The sequence below is a fragment of the Salvia miltiorrhiza genome, chromosome 7 (genome assembly GCF_028751815.1).
Source record: "Salvia miltiorrhiza cultivar Shanhuang (shh) chromosome 7, IMPLAD_Smil_shh, whole genome shotgun sequence".
Taxonomy (NCBI): Eukaryota; Viridiplantae; Streptophyta; class Magnoliopsida; order Lamiales; family Lamiaceae; genus Salvia; species Salvia miltiorrhiza.
The window spans coordinates 46,458,724-46,478,081 of NC_080393.1; the positions used below are offsets into that span (position 1 = coordinate 46,458,724).

Consider the following 19,358-nt stretch of genomic DNA (forward strand, 5'->3'; position numbering starts at 1 on the left):
CGAGCCCGGGAGTTTATGCGCGCGCCGTGGCGCACGGGGCTCGCGCAGTGCGCAGCCCTCCGTGCCCTCGGCGCCCGCCACCTCCCGGCTCGCCAACCTCCGTTCATTCGATGTTGATTCGTCGTCATCTTCGTCTCGATTTTCAATTTTACAGATTCCAAAGGAAAAACAAATACAAAATGAAATCCTAATCTAACCACGGATTTTCTCGTGGTGAAAAACGATTACAACGTCAAAACGACGTATTCCACGAATCAACAGACCACGAAGAACAACGGCAGTAAAAACAACGCACATTATTAATCGTACATAAATTAATAATAGAGCCACCAATTGAAGGAATATTAAACTGAATTAATGCTCCGTTTGCCCGATGATCGTTTCTTGGATTATTATTAATTTATCATACAACGATTAATCCTAACATGCTCCTATGAATTTAACAACTGCACGTTGGAGTTAGAAAATACCTGAAGAATTCCTAAGAATTCGTCAATCTGTCGCTGAACAGGTCAGTCAGCTTCAAGCCTTCGTTTAAAGCCTCAAACGTCCTCAAATCGTATTTCGCCCAGAAATACGACTTCTTCGTCTTCGAGAGAGCTTTCCGTGGCCGCCTGATTCGTCTGAATCGGAGTTCTATGGAGGAAGTTATGGCCGTTTTACGGAGACTGCCAGAACTTGATTTCCTGCGAAAATCTGACTCCAGCTCTGATCTTCTCGACTGTATCCCGCTCAATTCCCAACGTTGGATGGACAACGAGCTATGGAAATTCCCAAGACAGAAATCACCTCACGTTTTCCTGCGCCCCACTCTTCTCTCAAAACCCTAATTTTATCAGTGTGTTTTCCTGAGAGCTGACAGCTGTATTTTAATAGAATTAAAATACGTAGGGGGCGCTTCTTTCTTGAGGGGAACGATTTCTGTCTCTTCTAGGGCTAGGAGACATTGGGCCAGCCCAGGGACCAGATACAAGGAATAAAGATGGGGCTCAAATAAATTAATTTATCCATGGTCAGCCCAGACCATAATTAATTTATAAATATCAGTTCATTCCACTAGAGAACCGATACTGACTTACCCCTTTATTGCCGGTGATGAGTCGGGGCTTGTATTTAGACTTATTAAATCTCCGTATTTAAAATATCCGACATCCATTAATTAATTAGAGCTCTGACAGCTTAAATTAATTAATCTCTTTATAATTCCTTAAGCAGTACCACTCAAACTTTATTATTACGCCTGAACTTAATCAACCTGCAGGGTTTAGCGTAATAAACCTTATTGAGCTCCTTAAGGGGATGTCATTATCCTATACCGGATACGGGTACTAATACAGATAATCAAATATCATATATTTACCGCTATCACCCAAGATACAGAGTACTCGAGTTAGTATATAACTTTCACCCATAGTAAGTCAAAGTGATATACGAATTAATATATATATCTGAATACTTATTAGTATTAAGATTTATAAGTCACCGAGATCTTGATTCTTCACTTAAGTCAGATAGAAGAATACATCTCAAACTGTGGTCCTATCAATACGTAATGACGTACCAGTATAGACAAGTAGCCAAGACAAACTACTTCCATCTATACTGCAGCCTAAACCAATAACTTGTCCTAGAGTTATTTCGGCTGTGATCATATTATATCTCTTAAGGTTATTCCAATTATATGGTCTTCTGTGATCTACAACACACCATATAATCTACTTATATAGAGATAAAGAACATACATATGCAATCATGAACACAATCAGATAGGAGATTAGATAGTGAACTTAGGAAACATTGTATACAAGCATAAAACGTTCTTGCTTTCAGTATACAAATCCAACAATCTCCCACTTATACTAAAGTAAACTTTTAGTATACAATGCGTCTATTTACCAATCACCTAACACTTCTCCCACTTATACTTAAAGTTTCCTAAGTGGGTGGCATCAATCTGGCATCAATCGCATTCCCATCTTTCAATGACCATTTGCGATAAGCCTTTTGTGAAAGATCAGTAGGTTTCTCCAATATGTGAGAATTTATTCTTTGAGCACAAAAACCTCGATTTACGAATAATCGTATAACTTGGTACTTACTCTCCATGTGTTTAACCCCTTGTGGTTCTTGGATTCCTTAGAGTTCGCAACTGCACTTGAGGTATCACGAAGGTGATGCTCCCACGCAAACTAAGAATTACCCTTAGATCCTGGAGGTAGTGGTCAAACCAAAAGGTTTTACCTCCCAAGAAAAAACACATAGCTCGAGGTAATTATTCTTTGTTCCGGTCAGCCTGGAAATCCGAAATCGTATAATCCAAAAAGGGAACTAAACTGTCTAACTGGTAAACTATCCTTATTCTCTAGTCATGGACTTGAGAATATAATTTACCACAGTTCAGTGTCTTAACTAGGACTATACTGATATCTTACAACCATGCTAATTGCATAGCAAATATAAGATCTCGTACATAGTAATCCATACATGAAGCTATCTACTGCGGAAACGTAGATACTACTGTCTTCATTTCCTCAACCTCAACAGGCATCTTAAGACATAGTCTTTAGATAAAGGAACGCCATATCTAAAAGGTAGCAATCCTTTCTTGGCGGTATTCATACTAAAACGAGCATTCACAGTATCAATGTAAGACACTCGAGATAAGCCCAACATCCTTTTCTAGTGATCCCTTATAACCTTGATCACAGAGACGTATACTGTACCTCCTTAGTCTTTCATCTGAGACTGTTCGGATAACCATTACTTTATGTCTTGACAATAGCTCCATATTGTCGCCAATTAGGAGGATATTATCTACATAAAATGCAAGATAAACCACATCACCGATGACACGAGAGCGATTGACACGAGATGTTTCTCTCCCTCCCTCACGTAACCTCGATGGTTTAAGTGAGCTGCTATGGGTAAAATGATCCGAATGTTCTGAGCATGGCACTGGCGAAAATATCATCATAACCTATACCTTCACACTGGGCATAACCCTTCGCCACCAGTCTAGCTTTAAAAGCTACAACCTTGCTCATTCGGACTTATCATTCTCTTGTATACTCACTTGCAACCTATGGCTTTACGGCATTCTGGTAGCAAGATTTTCTTAGTATACAACCATATTCTTAATGCATTGCTCCATTGAGGCGTGCCAGAAATCTACATTCTCGTCTTCCACTAATTCCAAGTAGATATCTGGGTCGATTCTCTTATATTCACTACCAGGGACTGAATCCAAAGATTCTCCCAAGAACATAAATCGATCGGGTTGTCCCACAACCCTCCCACTACAATGGATCTGTGGTGGCACATGTGTGTCAACAGTGCGTGAAGTGTCTTGTGGTACAAAACTCTTGCATACTTGGCTTGGGTGATGGAATCGCCTGTCTAATGTCTTCAATTTCTTGAAACACACTATCTGACTTGGATTAGTAATTATTCCCATAGTCCACTTCTAAGAATCGTGTGTCATTGCTAATAACCACCTTCTGATTCTTTAGGACTAATTGCAAAGATGCATAACTCATCATCGGACATATTTTTCCAAGAGTGACCTATTTCTTCTCTCCACCACACCATTTTATATAAGGATTACATGGTGTAGTAAACTGGGTTGGAATCCCAAACACTGACAATGAATCAGAAAAGATCATTCCTAACACATTATTGGCCCTTTATCCCCCTTGTCATGAATGACCTGGTCTCCATCTTTTCCTCTATACAGGATTCGCAGGTTCGAAATAGTACAACCTGGATTGAATCCAATGTACTTATTCAGACACGAGCCTTTGGATCCTGTTAAGATAGATGTGACCTATTTCTAGGGTATCAATATATGTGTAAGATCCTCATGAGAGATTAGCCTTAATTTTTCTCTTTCTTTTGTTCGATGATGTAAATGCAATATAAATGTATTTTGAAGACAAGTTATAGTATGAAGAGAGATGTTCAAAATACCAGAATAGACAACTTTGTCATTTCTTATGATAGAAACACCATTATCAAAAATGACATAAGACCCATCTATTCAAAATTTTTGGAACATGATAAGGAACTCTAAAAAACTAAACTATGTCTTTAGAACTTAAAGACAATGCTTCAATTGCAACAACTGCGACTCTAGTCATGTTGCCTATGAAGACAATCATCTCATCACTTCTCAGCTTCCTTGTCAGCTTAAAAAGCCATGCAAGGTGTAACAATCATTATCAGTTTCTCTCGTTATCCACTACTCACAACTGAGTAGAAAATGAGCTGATATGTCTCAGTTACTATAGCAAGTGAAGTACCTTAACCCTTTGCCTTGAGTATTGAAAGAAAAAATCTTCAATACTCAATATTATCACACCACTACTCCCACTATTTCCCTTGTCTTTCTTGCCCCTTGGACCCTTCTTCTTCCCGTCATTCGACGAAGAAGATGGCTCTTCTTTGGCAATAACAAGTGCTTGCACATCTCTTTTCCACAACTTCCTTAGCCGTAACTACAGCATTCAACAACTCAAAAGAAGTATTATCTTTCTTGCTCATAACAGCATTGAGGCGGAAGTTCTTAATTAAAAGACTTGGGAAGAAAGTTCAGGATAATATCGACTTTTGCCTCACCGTCGATACTCCCACTGAGCAAGTCAAGTCCGTCAAAAAATTTGCATGACATGCTCGTGCACTGAGTTGTGCTCACTCATAAAAATAACAAGATTACTCTCATCAAATTTAAATGAGCAGCTCAGTCCAACTCTCCGAACACTTTCTTGAGATTCAGCATGATGCTAATAGCATCGTCCATGCCCTGATGTTGGAGCTACAAGGTTTGTGACATTATACTCATAATATAGCATATAGCCGCATTATTTGCCTTATGTCACCTTTTATGTAATTCATTTTTCTCATCAGTTGACTCATTATTCGGACCAATAGAACGTGGAGTAGTAAGCAACACAAAAATTGTGTTAGTTTGTGATAAAGATAAAAATCCAAAACTGCGTTTCCATTTTATATATGTGGACCGGTTAAAAGACTTTGTGCAAGAATAAAGAAACATGAGACATAGACATATCTGAAAGTAACGAACATAAAGCACATAATTCGTAACAATAATATTGTAACCTTTTGATAAAACAATATTAATGAAACCTCCAACGGCTCAAAGAATCCCATGTGCAAGCCACGTTGGGTGGACGTTTACACACGAACTCCTTAACCAGACTATTTACCCAGTCATTTAATTTCCATCCATGTCAACTTAACCTTTTGACAAAGGAAATTAATAGTTGGCACCTTAACTAGACCATATCATCATCAAAAAGGGACTCATTTGGGAGTTGTACATTGTACTTGATATGATATCTAAGCAATGACCACATTTTAACCTTGAAAATTAAATTCTCGAAATTAGCATACTCACTCGGACCATGCCGCTTTCAATTTAATTTTCTTGGTTATCTTATTTAATTCCATTCTCCAAAGTACTTGTGAAAATTACACAAGTAAGCCACGTTGGGTGGACGTTTACTGCATAACTCTCACTACTTTAATGGATTTAAATATTTTTATAGAAACCTCTTCTGACAAACTTATGAGAAACAAATATGAAGTAAGCCACGTTGGGTGGACGTTTACTCACATTGCTAATCACTTTGTCTAGAGACCGCATGTGGAGGTCTACATAATTTTAAGAATAAAAATTAATAAGAAATAACCACAATTTAACTTTGAAATTAAATTCTTGAATTTGACATACTCACTCGGACCATGTCGCATTCAATTTAATTTCTTAGTTATCTTATTTAATTCCATCCTCCAAAGTACTCGTGAAAAATTATACGAGTAAGCCACGTTGTGTGGACGTTTACTGCATAACTCCCACTACTTTAATGGATTTAAATATTTTTATAGAAACCTCATCTGACAAACTTATGAAAGAACAAACATGAAGTAAGCCACGCTGTGTGGACGTTTACTCACATCGTCAATCACTTTGTCTAGAGGCCGCTTGTGGCAATCTAAACAATTTTTAATCATCTATAAAATTATTAATACAGCTTAGTCTTTTTCTTTCAAAAGGTTTGATCATGCTCAACACATAATCCTAAACATGCTCATCTAGAACGCAACATGTAAAACATGCTCGCAGAATTCTAAAACATGCTTAAGAAAACGATAAACCTAGCATGCTTGTCTAAGCGCAGTTAATAAACACATATTAACAAGCAAAGACAAAAACAGCATGCAACGAGCATAAAGGATTAACACCATGATATGCAAAGAACAGAATAAAAGAATAAAGTTCTTCGTGACCCATTCGTGGAATCCCAAATCTAATCTATTACATTTAAAACAGAAAAGAAAAGGCTCAAAAACGTAAAACTCGGCCCGAACAGCTTCGTCAGGCCCGTCTTTGAAATTAAGGTTTGGGCCCCATAGAGTTTGTAACACGCAGCTATGGTTTGGAAACCCTAGCTGCCGCCGCCACCTTCCTTGACACCCGCTACACAGCGCCACCGCAACAGCTCCCGGCGTGCGCCGCAGCAGCAGCCCGGCACGGGCAGCTCAGCGGCAGCAGCCTCGGCGTGGCATCCGGCGCACAGCAGCAGCAGCCTCGGCGTCCAGCAATAGCACGGCAGCAACAGCAGCACAGCAGCAGCAGCGGCAGTCCCCGGCGCAAGCAGCAGCAGCCTGACGCGGTAGCCCTCGGCTCCAGCAGCGTCGGCACAGCCAGCAACAGCCTCGGCGCGGCAGCAGCACGTCGGCAGCGGGCGAACGGCCGTGCAGTGCAGCGCTGGGCGCGCAGCACACATCGCGCAAGCACGCGCGCGCGCGCCGCCCCAGCACGCACAGCCCTCACGCCTCCGCCCGACTCCAGCAGCCACGCCTCCTCGGCAGAACCCAGCACCGAGAGCAGCAGCAGCTGCACGGCGCCTGCCCGGGCGCACAGCGCACGGTGCGCAAGCACACACGCACGCGCAGCCCTCATCGGCGCACGCAGCAGCGGCCTCGTCTGCCCCCGGTCCGCCAGCAGCCATCGAGCCCGGGAGTTTATGCGCGCGCCGTGGCGCACGGGGCTCGTGCAGTGCGCAGCCCTCCGTGCCCTCGGCGCCCGCCACCTCCCGGCTCGCCAACCTCCGTTCATTCGTCGTCATCTTCGTCTCGATTTTCAATTTTACAGATTCCAAAGGAAAAACAAATACAAAATGAAATCCTAATCTAACCACGGATTTTCTCGTGGTGAAAAACGATTACAACGTCAAAACGACGTATTCCACGAATCAACAGACCACGAAGAACAACGGCAGTAAAAACAACGCACATTATTAATCGTACATAAATTAATAATAGAGCCACCAATTAAAGGAATATTAAACTGAATTAATGCTCCGTTTGCCCGATGATCGTTTCTTGGATTATTATTAATTTATCATACAACGATTAATCCTAACATGCTCCTATGAATTTAACAACTGCACGTTGGAGTTAGAAAATACCTGAAGAATTCCTAAGAATTCGTCAATCTGTCGCTGAACAGGTCAGTCAGCTTCAAGCCTTCGTTTAAAGCCTCAAACGTCCTCAAATCGTATTTCGCCTAGAAATACGACTTCTTCGTCTTCGAGAGAGCTTTCCGTGGCCGCCTGATTCGTCTGAATCGGAGTTCTGTGGAGGAAGTTATGGCCGTTTTACGGAGACTGCCAGAACTTGATTTCCTGCGAAAATCTGACTCCAGCTCTGATCTTCTCGACTGTATCCCGCTCAATTCCCAACGTTGGATGGACAACGAGCTATGGAAATTCCCAAGACAGAAATCACCTCACGTTTCCCTGCGCCCCACTCTTCTCTCAAAACCCTAATTTTATCAGTGTGTTTTCCTGAGAGCTGACAGCTGTATTTTAATAGAATTAAAATACGTAGGGGGCGCTTCTTTCTTGAGGGGAACGATTTCTGTCTCTTCTAGGGCTAGGAGACATTGGGCCAGCCCAGGGACCAGATACAAGGAATAAAGATGGGCCTCAAATAAATTAATTTATCCATGGTCAGCCCAGACCATAATTAATTTATAAATATCAGTTCATTCCACTAGAGAACCGATACTGACTTACCCCTTTATTGCCGGTGATGAGTCGGGGCTTGTATTTAGACTTATTAAATCTCCGTATTTAAAATATCCGACATCCATTAATTAATTAGAGCTCTGACAGCTTAAATTAATTAATCTCTTTATAATTCCTTAAGCAGTACCACTCAAACTTTATTATTACGCCTGAACTTAATCAACCTGCAGGGTTTAGCGTAATAAACCTTATTGAGCTCCTTAAGGGGATGTCATTATCCTATACCAGATACGGGTACTAATACAGATAATCAAATATCATATATTAACCGCTATCACCCAAGATACAGAGTACTCGAGTTAGTATATAACTTTCACCCATAGTAAGTCAAAGTGATATACGAATTAATATATATATCTGAATACTTATTAGTATTAAGATTTATAAGTCACCGAGATCTTGATTCTTCACTTAAGTCAGATAGAATAATACATCTCAAACTGTGGTCCTATCAATACGTAATGACGTACCAGTATAGACAAGTAGCCAAGACAAACTACTTCCATCTATACTGCAGCCTAAACCAATAACTTGTCCTAGAGTTATTTCGGCTGTGATCATATTATATCTCTTAAGGTTATTCCAATTATATGGTCTTCTGTGATCTACAACACACCATATAATCTACTTATATAGAGATAAAGAACATACATATGCAATCATGAACACAATCAGATAGGAGATTAGATAGTGAACTTAGGAAACATTGTATACAAGCATAAAACGTTCTTGCTTTCAGTATACAAATCCAACATGTCACAAATCAGAAAAAATGCTAAGTTCGTGTATTTGTGGCCTAAAAATAAAAGTCATGTTAAATTTCAGAAAATATAAAAAGTTTGTGTATTTACAGGCTAATAACCCATAAGTATAAAATATACATTTGTTAGCACTTAGCACAAATATATACTTATGTTAATATAAGTATTTCTTGTCATTCTATATTTTGTAATTACCTGAACACTGAATACTAAACCCTAAATAGTGAATACTAAACCTTAAATCTTGAATACTAAACCCTAAATAATGAATACTAAACCCTAATGGAAATGTTTACTTTTATGTAGTCTAACATATACATTTCTTCCCTAAAAAAAAAAAACATATACATTTCTTTGTACAAATGTATACATATGTTTCTATAAGTATTTCTTGTCATTTTATATTTTGTAATTACCTGAACACTGAATACTAAACCATAAACCTTGAATATACTAAACCCTAAATAATGAATACTTAACCCTAATCATTGAATGCTAAACCCTAATGGAAATATTTATTTTTATGTAGTCTAACATATACATTTCTTTGTATAAATGTATACTTATGTTTCTATAAATATTTCCTGTCATTCTATATTTTGTAACTACCTGAACACTGAATATTAAATCCTAAATAGTGAATACTAAACCCTAAACCTTAAATATTAAACCGTAAATAATGAATACTAAACCTCAACCCTTGAATGCTAAACCCTAACGGAAATATTTACTTTTATTTAGGCTAGTATATACATTTCTTTGTACAAATGTATACTTTATGTTTCTATAAGTATTTCCTGACATTCTATATTTTGTAATTACCTAAACACTGAATACTAAATCCTACATATTGTGAATACTAAACACTGAATACTAAACCCTAAACCTTGAATACTAAATCCTAAATAAATACAAAATTTACATTTATTGGCACAAATATATACTTGTGTTAATATAAATATTTATCTTCGTTTAATATAAGTATTATATTTTCTAAACCTTAAACCCTAAACACTAAACCATAAACGCTGAACATTAAACATTGAACAGTAAAATCCTAAACTCTAATAAGAATATTTACTTTTAATACGCATAAGATATACATTTGTGCTAACAAATGTATACTTATGTTAATATAAATATCTACTTTCATTCAATATAAAGTATTATATTTCTTAAACTCGAAACCCTGAACACTAAATCATAATATGAATATTTATTTTTAATAACCATAAAATATACATTTGTTCTCACAAATATATACTTATGCTAATATAAGTATTTACCTTTATTCAATTTAAAGTATTATACATATCAATAATTACTTTTTCTTATGACAATGCTTAATTATTTGACAAAATAATTAAAATTACAAGTTCTCGCTAATAAAAATAATATTATTTTCAAGAAAATAATTATTTCACCAAATAAATAAAATTATTTATTTCTACATTATTTCAAATCAAAGTAAATATTGTTGTGATAAAAAGTAATAATCAACATGAATAAAAGTAATGTTTTCGAAACATTGCCTTTTTTATCTAATTTTTAATTAAAAGCGGCATTTTATAAAAAAAGAAAACAAAGGAAGAACAAACCCATGAAGGCACAAAGACGCCAACTATGGGACGAGCCTCGTTAAAACCTTCCTACGAGCAAGTAGTCGTAGCAAGGAAAAAGAGTACTCGATAAGAGCAGAACAAAAAAGCAAACGAGCGGAAGGAAATACTTCAGGAACTCCGGCCTCACCATCGTTCCCAAGTAAATCCGGCTCAAACAAACAAAAGACAAAGACCAAATAACCCAAGCAGCCAAGAAGCAGGCCAAGACGGGCACGAAAAAGCAACATGCACAATCACCCCAAGCAGGACTTAGATGCGACGAAGATGACTATGGCTCGCGATGTCGCGGATGACAGCGTCTTCAATGACCTCAATCCCATTGCTCCAAAAACCCTCTTGTCTCGCAGGGTTTGCCATAATGTCTGCCACAACGTTTCCTTCCCGATAAATATGCGAAACCCGAAAAGTGATCTCATGTAAGCGAGCTAACGTCTCCTTCCAATAACTGAAGAAACGCCAAGGAACCTCCATCGATCGCTGCTGTAGGAGATGAACCACATACGAGGAGTCCGCCTTGAGCCAGAGCTTGCGCCATCCTCGGTTATAAGCTATCGCAATGGCAGTGATCGCCGCAAGCAGCTCGGCTTCAAAAGCGAAGCCCGATCCTCCCTTCGTGTGAAAACACCCCTGAACAGTGGCAGCGTGGTCTCTGAACACTCCACCACCAGCAATTAAACCCGGGGAGCCGGACGCAGAGCCGTCCGTATTTACTTTGATCCAACCAATATCCGGCGGCCACCAATGAACAGATAAGAATTCCGGCGGAGGTGCAGGCCGAGAAGAAACCCCAATGGATCGTAAAGTGAGGTAATCGTTCCATTCATTGGCCATGTACCCGAGCTTCAACGGCAACGCCTCAGCTTCCTTGAAAGTCGTCTTGATAAAGCTCAGAACCTTTATGGAAGTAAAAGGCTGATCGTAAAAAATGCATGCATTCCTGCTAGTCCAAATCATCCAAATAGCGCTGAGAATTCCAATCTTCCACAGTCTTCCCAGAAGAGAGCTAAAATTCATATTCTACGCCATGACCAAGAAACTCTGAACGTCAAGGTAGTCAAGCAGATGCAACTGTCGAAACCAGCCAAGGAAGGATTGCCAAATCGGAATCACCCTAGCACATCCCCAGAAAGTGTGGTTAATAGATTCCGCAGCATTAAGGCAAATCGGACAAGCATTGGGAACAATGAGCCCCTGCCTAATCATGCAATCAATCGTAGGAAGCCTCCCATGAATGAGTCTCCAGCAGATAATGGAGCGGCGTATAGGAACAGCCGGATCCCAGATCCACTTCCCCCAAACAACTTTGGGGTATCTATGTGATATATTGGCGAAAGCCAACGAGGAAGTAACATCACTGCGCAAAGAGGCCTTCCAAAATCGCTCATCATGCCCATCTCCCAAATGGATAAGAAGAATATCACACACAATTTCAGGGAAATTATCAATAAAGTTTTCAAAAAAATGCCACTTGCCATCAAAGAAGTAATCAGAAATTGGCTGCTGTAATACACCCCATAAAAAGGCCGGAATGCCAAGCTTATCACGAATCCTATACCCCAACCAATCGTCAAGCCAAAAGAGGGCGGACCGCCCATTCCCCACCATGACATAAGAGTCATCCACCAGAATATTAATTTCATGCTTAACACCTATCCAGATCGAGGAGTTTGCCACATTCTCTTTGGCATAGCCCTGCGGATTTAGATAACGAGAACGAAGGGTTTTGTGTGCAAAGGAATTACCTTTGATCATATTCCAAGCCAGCTTCATGAGAAAGCTCTTGTTCATTAAAGTAAACGAGCGTATCCCCAATCCACCCTCCTCCTTAATGGCGCAACATCTGCTCCATTTGACCGAGCATGAAGGCTTTTGAATAATTCTATCTTTAAAACTTTTGAATAATTCTATCTTTGATGCTTGTGAGGTGAGAAGCCCTCGGCTTCCCCACAAATAACGGCGCTCCCAAGTAAGTAATATGATCATTTCCCTGAGTGAAATTCAAGACCTGATTTATTCCACGCTTCATGGACGAAGAAACACCCTTCGCAAAGTATATGCGAGATTTCTCCAAGCTGCAAACTTGTCCAGACAACTCCCCATAGTACTCCAGAATATGTTTTATCGTTTTAGCATTATGAATGGAAGCCCTGCAAAAAATGAGAATATCATCGGCATAGAGAAGATGAGTTGGGAACAACATCGATCTACTAAAGCTCATAGGAGTGAGGCGACGAGCAGCGACACAATTCAAGATCAGATGACTAAGCATGTCTTCGGCGATGCCAAAGATAATAGGAGAAAGAGGATCTCCTTATCTGACCCCTCTAGTGAAAGCAAAATAGCCACTGAGATGTCCATTGTAAAGGATGGAAATTCTAGCCGAGCTGAAGATGATGGAAATCCACTGAATAAATCTTTCATGAAACCCCAAAACACGAAAAACCTTGAGAATAAAATCCCAGCTCATGGTGTCAAAAGCTTTCTTGATATCAATCTTGCAAGCCATGTTCACGCTACGATTAGTGCGATTCATGCAGTTGAAGCCTTCTGAACCAAGCATGATGCAATCATGGATAGACCGACCGCTGATAAAGCCAAATTGATTCTGAGAAACAATATCAGAAGCAACTCTATTGAGCCTAACCGCCAAAACTTTAGAGATGATTTTAAAGAAGAAATTCGAAAGGATGATCGGCCTGAGATCAGATACCGAAGACACCGCCTCCGCCTTAGGAATCAGCACCAGAGTATTAGCATTGCAACCATCGGGGAGATAAGAGTTTAGGAAGAAACAACGCACAGCACGGATTATATCTTCCTTAATGATATCCCAACAATGATGAAAGAACACCCCCGAGAACCCATCCGGCCCGGGAGAGCTAGAAGCCTCCATGCTGTGAACAGTAGCCGCGATTTCCTCATCAGAAGGAATATCAATCAAGCCCCTATTATGTGCCTCGTTGACCTGCATGTCGATGTTGGCTTCCAAATCAACCAAATCCACACTGGTGGTAACTCCTTGCGAAAAAAGAGCAGTAAAATGCTCCACAATATGACGCTCAATAGCTGACTGCTCATAAACCATGTCACCCGCAATGTTGAGATGACTAATGACCAGACCCGATTTCCTATTCCGAAGCGCCTTATGGAAAAAAGTCGTGTTTCTATCACCATCTTGAAGCCACTTGGCCCGACTTTACTGCTGAAGTTGTACGTTCTTTCTGGTAAGCATCGTGTTTATAGCAGCTTGCTTAATTACTTCCTCATCAAAGTTATCATTCGTGTAGCCCTCCCTTGAAATACGCGCCTGAACAGAAGCAAGCTCCTCCTGAGCTTCAGCTAACTTAGCATCAAGGTTGCCAAAGGTAGTACTGTTCCATTCCCTTAGCACACTCTTTAATCTTTTCAACTTTATCATAACCTTAAAGATCGGGCAAGGAGTGTTAGCCACGGCCTCCTAGGAGTCCCGCACTAGATCAAGAAAACCAGCATGGCCCACCCACATATGCTGGAATCGGAACGGCCTTTTTCCAGGAGCCAAACGAGATTTGCATTGAAGCACAATGGCCGAATGATCCGACGTAAGCCTTGGCAACACATGAGAATTAACAGAATCCCAAAGATTATCGAAAGAAGAAGAAATAAGAGCTCTATCCAGAAGAGTTTCCACATGATTGGGTAAAAACCTTCTGCCCGACCAGGAAAATTGCAGACCCGAGGAGGAAGGCTCCAGGAAACCCGTGGCATCGATGAACCTGCAAAAATCTGCACAAGAACTTCTAGAAGGGATGACGTGCTGAGACGCTCGTGAGCTCCTTTCACAGCATTAAAATCACCAATAAAAACCGTGTTCCCATCAATATAATTAAGAAGGTCAGCCCAGAGATTCCTTCTGAGAACCGCATCATTGGCCCCATGGATAACCGCAACCCGAAAACAAAGATTCTGCCAAGTACAATCAGAAACAACAACCTGATCAGAAGAGAAGAGAATGGTAGTGGCAACAGCAGGCTGAGCCAAAAAGCAAATATTAGAGCACCGCGGCAATCTACAATTCTGGTGCCGAGGCGTGAGATTCAGAGAGCGCCAGAAACTCAATGATGCCCAAAATCAGCGGAGAAAAGGAACGACAATGCTCCTTGAGAAGTCGTTTAGACTCGTCCGTAAGGCCTCGGACGTTCCAAACGAGAAGATTCATCAGAAAAAAGATTAAAAATCTGGCGATGGGGTATCCCCCATCTCCATTTCAGCAGCCCAGCTCTTAGCTGCCATATTATGCATGGTGCGGATACTCGGCGTATCCGGTTGCTCAACCACAAAATCCTGAACTTGGTGTCCCAAATCAATAGATTTTCGAAGTCTGTTCTTAATAGAATCTGTGGCCGGAATGTGAAAACTTCTCCCACCTCGTCCACTCCCTGGCGGCCGTCCACGACCCCGCTTTGCAGCAGCTTGATTGACATCCTTGGGAATTTCTTTAAAGAAAGATTCAAGTCTCTGAATCTTCATGGCATTCTCAAGCGCTAAAGCTTTTATATCGGTCTCCTGTAACGTCCCTCCTTTAAAAGTAAGCTCTTCTTCAATCATCTCCCTTGTAGAATCATTCACCGTTCCTGTAGTAAGCATTTCAGTAGAAGACTTCTCAAGTTTATCATTGACCGCATTAACATTCTCGTGATTATTCGAATCTTTTTCAGGCACCAAGATTTTTCCAAGCATATCAGGCCCAGAGATGGCATTCCGATCCTCCTGTATAGACTCAGGTTGATAGTCACCTGTGTCTTCAGTTTCCCCAGCATCCCGTTCGTCAAGCGGTTCTTCTGCTATGTCCTGCAATTGCTGATCTTTCACAGCTTCTTTAGGTTGCCAAGCAGCCGCCGCTCCTTGCTGCTGCACAGCCTTCTGCTGTTCCTTGTTAGTGATAGTATCTCCTAGCGTGTCCTGCTTAGGTGGATCATTCTTCCCCTTAGCGTTAACGTTCTCCGCTCTATCCTTCGCTCTACGACACTTATCAGTCGAATGCCCTGTGATCTTACATCCAGTGCAGAAAGCAGGAAGATTTTCATAACTGAATTCCACATATATTATTTGGGACATTTAAACCAAAACAAGATATTTCCTTATGATGTTTTCTTTTAATCTTTGATCCACGCCTAAAATGGTTTAAAAGAAAACATCATAAGGAAATATCTTGTTTTGGTTTAAATGTCCCAAATTATAATATAAGTGAGTCTTTGTATAATTATTTACAAAAATGGGTTATTTTTTGAATTTTTAAGAATTAAGTTGTGTCAAATTTGAACAACAACAAAAGTTGGTGTATTAAAATGTAAAATCCTAACTTCACGTCAAATATGGATTTTGGCAAAGTTTGTGTATTTAGGTGCAATTTTCCCTAAAAGAAAAGATAAATATAATAAAAGAACAAAAGAAAAGAAAAAAAAAACTTAGCGGATGAACAGTGCCTGCCACATGAAGCGGTGCACTGTTCAAATCCTTTATTTTGAAGTAGCATGTAGGAAATTGTTGGAGAAGGCTTCCACGCCAAAATAGTTGTCACCGCTAAAATGATGGAGCTATTGGAGTCTTATTAGTATGTGCCCGCTCGTGCGAAACACGATCATCATCGAAATTGAACGATAATTTAAATGAATAAATATAAATATTAAACATAATTTATATATAAGTATGTTAGGTCCGCAGGGTCTCGAATAGGTGTATGGGGGGGAAGAATATACGTATAGGCTATTTTTCAATATCAAGATCTCAATACAGAGGTCAAAAGCGAAACTACAAACACAAACTCAGACACCTGTTTACTGAAAAGAGTTTTGACCAAAACAGGGTTGACGACTGATACTGAAAGACTCTTCAGTAAGGAGTTATCAAGAACTTAACTGATGCACGTAAGGCTTCAGTCGAGTTTGATGAACAGAGATGTTATAAATCTCACTGACTATCAGAGGACAGATCAGTCAGACTGATAACACACGCAGCGAAAAACTTTTATTTCGCAATAGCCTTTTGGGTTGAGCACGTTGTTAGTCTTAAGTTTCTCTTTGCAATTAATCAGTTTTCAGTTGAAGAGAGGGAGAGCACAAGTAAGAAATTAAATGCTGAAAGCTGTAAATAACACAGAGATTTTTACGTGGTTCGGAAAACACTTCCTACATCCACGGTCGGTTGATCAGACCAACAACTTCACTCTGCAAATGCTTACGGGTGCACTGCAAATCGATGCTCGTGCTTACGGGTGCATAGCAAATCGAAACGTGTGCTTGCAGGTGCACACAACCGAAACAACTGAAGATCCAATCTTCAGTACCAACACGCCTTGTTGGATTTCTCACTCCTAGCACGAACTGGCACTAGGACCTCACGGAGACAGAGTACCTTCCTGAACTCCTTTGCAACTCAAACACTCGATTCTATCGGTCGAAGGGAGGTTTGAAATCTTGCCAACTGAACTTCAAAGAACAAGTTCTTTTGAGTTAGTTTGACCTATGCTTTGGATAATCAAGGTTTGCCTAAGGTCTAAGAGAATTTATGCAATCAGCAGTGACTGATTTTTGGCTTTGGGATTCTCTTCTTCGATTCAAGCTTTGGGAATTTGAGCTTTGGCTGAGAAGCAATTTTAGCAAAGCTTCAGCTTATATTGTTAAATCGGTGAAGATTGAAGTGATCCTCGAGCGCTACTTATAGGAGAAGTCTTGAATAGATCTGTTGGCGGAGAAGGTCTTCAAAATTTCTTCCGTTAGAGAGTAATTTGAACTTGGGCTGAGGCTTCAATCTTTGAGGTTCCTTGTTTGGTGAGAACGGCTATATTGAAGAGCAGGAGATGCGATGTCTCTGATAAAGTAGTCACCAAATAGGAATGACCTCTCCAGAGAAAGGACGATCCTGAGATCTCTGCATTTAATGCAGCTGTACTTCTGTAGTATGTGGCTTCCTTTGAACGTTGGAGGTTCAGTCTGAGGAAGAATGTTTAACTGATACTTGACTTTAGTATCAGTCCGCTGATTCCACGTGGCTCGCATTAAGTAATCAGTTCTAGACTGATTCTTCGACTGTTGCTTCAGTCGGTAACTTCAGTCTTCAGTCTTCAGTCATTCGTTCTTCAGTCTTCAGTCTTCAGAACAACAACTACACTAGAAAGAGAACTCTAACACTTGAGTTCGAGCAGTTATAGTCTATTACAAATGAAACCTATGGATTTTGGTATCATCAAAACAAGGATTATGATATTCCATAAGGTTCCCAACAATTTTCCCCTTTTTGATGATGCCAAAACCACACAACAGTTCTAGGCAAGAAAAAGACTGAACTCAGAGCACAAGTTCTAAAACAGGGTGAATACTATTCCCCCTTAACAATAGAGCCTAGATAAGGACAAGGACACAACTGTTCAAAAATAGAACACAACTGTTCAAAAATAGAACAAGGACAAGACATAAAAATATTAATCAGAGCCTGGATAAAGAGTCATTGTCTTCAGGTTGAGATCAAAAGAAGTTCTTTTCATTAATAGAAAAACTGATGAGACATCAGTCAAGGTACAGGGCAAGACTTACAAAGGAGTAAAAACATCAAAACAAAACACATGGGAAACCCATGAACTCCAGCAGTCTGCTTGTCTGCGCCTTGAACTTCTTGATCTTCATCTTCAGTCTTCATGTTCCTAAGCTTGTTTCACTCACACTTGTTTTCCGTTGACTTGAGGTCTTTACTGAAACGTCATCCTTACAACTTATGGTGATCCTTTTGCTTTACCATCTTCAGTCTTTTGACAAGATGCAGTGAAGGTTTTTCTCTGACTTCCTACTTTCCCCATTTTTGGCAACATCAAAAAGAGAGCTGATGATGGAAGCTATGATCGGATAAGACTCAACTCCGATTCTCAAGCACTTGTGGAAGGACTTGAGAAGAGGATGAGTCCAGAGATGCAGAAGAGGAAGCCGCCAGTGTGGAGAGAGAAGAGATGAGAAGGCAGACGGAGAAGTGAAGGAAAGTATGCATAGCATTTTGGAGATATTCATGAGATGCAGCTATGCACACAAACCTTAAAGGAAGAAGGTGAGAGACAAGAGGTGGTGAGGAAGAGGAGTGATAGAAGTGAGGAGGGATATGAAGGAAATGCATGGCGAGCCTTTGGTGAAAGAAGTAGGGCAAAAAGCGGATCGTCATACATGTAGGGAACGGATGTGAGGATGAAAAATCGAATCAGTGATAGTCGTGAGGACTAACACTGTCGATATTGCGCTGGCTGACAACGAACTCCTGCTCATTGTTGTTGCACCATATGGAAGCATCACAAAAAGATGTGAGGCTTGCCTGAGAACCAAGTGAAGTCCGTCTTCTTAAGACAGGTACTTCAAACCGTATGGGCCGGGCATGAGGATGGAAGACACTCTCGTCGCTGGATACAAGTGAGAATGGAGCAAGCTTTGACGTCGGAGAGACGTTGAGATCCAGAGGAAGGGTCTGGTGAAGACCAAGTGTGTGAGCGTCATTCTCCCACTCCATGACTTCGCAGTCATTGATTTCTCCTTTATCGGAACAAAATTTTCTCTGCACTTTTTGAAAGATTGAAAATTTTTCTCACAGTGAAGGCTGTGGAGAATTGTTAGTTGATGCAGAAAATAAGCGAAGACATCAAGGTATAAATAGACAAATTTACCAAGAGGGAAGATGAAAAAGTTTTTCGAAAACTGTGCCTAAAATGTTTTTGAAGGAAAGTTTCACGTCCGTCGTCACTGCAGGGGACGGAAGCTTCAAAAGGTGAGAAAGTTCATTGCATTTTGTCAAATCAATGAGATTCTCAAGATTTTTATTACAGAGGCAAAAGGTTGGAAAGATTTTTAAGA

General features: G+C 40.2%; 1 protein-coding gene across 1 annotated transcript; it reads right to left on the minus strand.

Moving 5' to 3' along the window:
* Positions 1–6,464: 6,464 nt before the first annotated feature.
* On the minus strand, positions 6,465–7,031 carry LOC130994290 (uncharacterized). Its single transcript, XM_057919337.1, has one exon. The coding sequence runs from the start codon at positions 7,029–7,031 to the stop codon at positions 6,465–6,467; it is 567 nt and encodes a 188-aa protein (XP_057775320.1).
* Between the last annotated feature and the right edge of the window lie 12,327 nt (positions 7,032–19,358).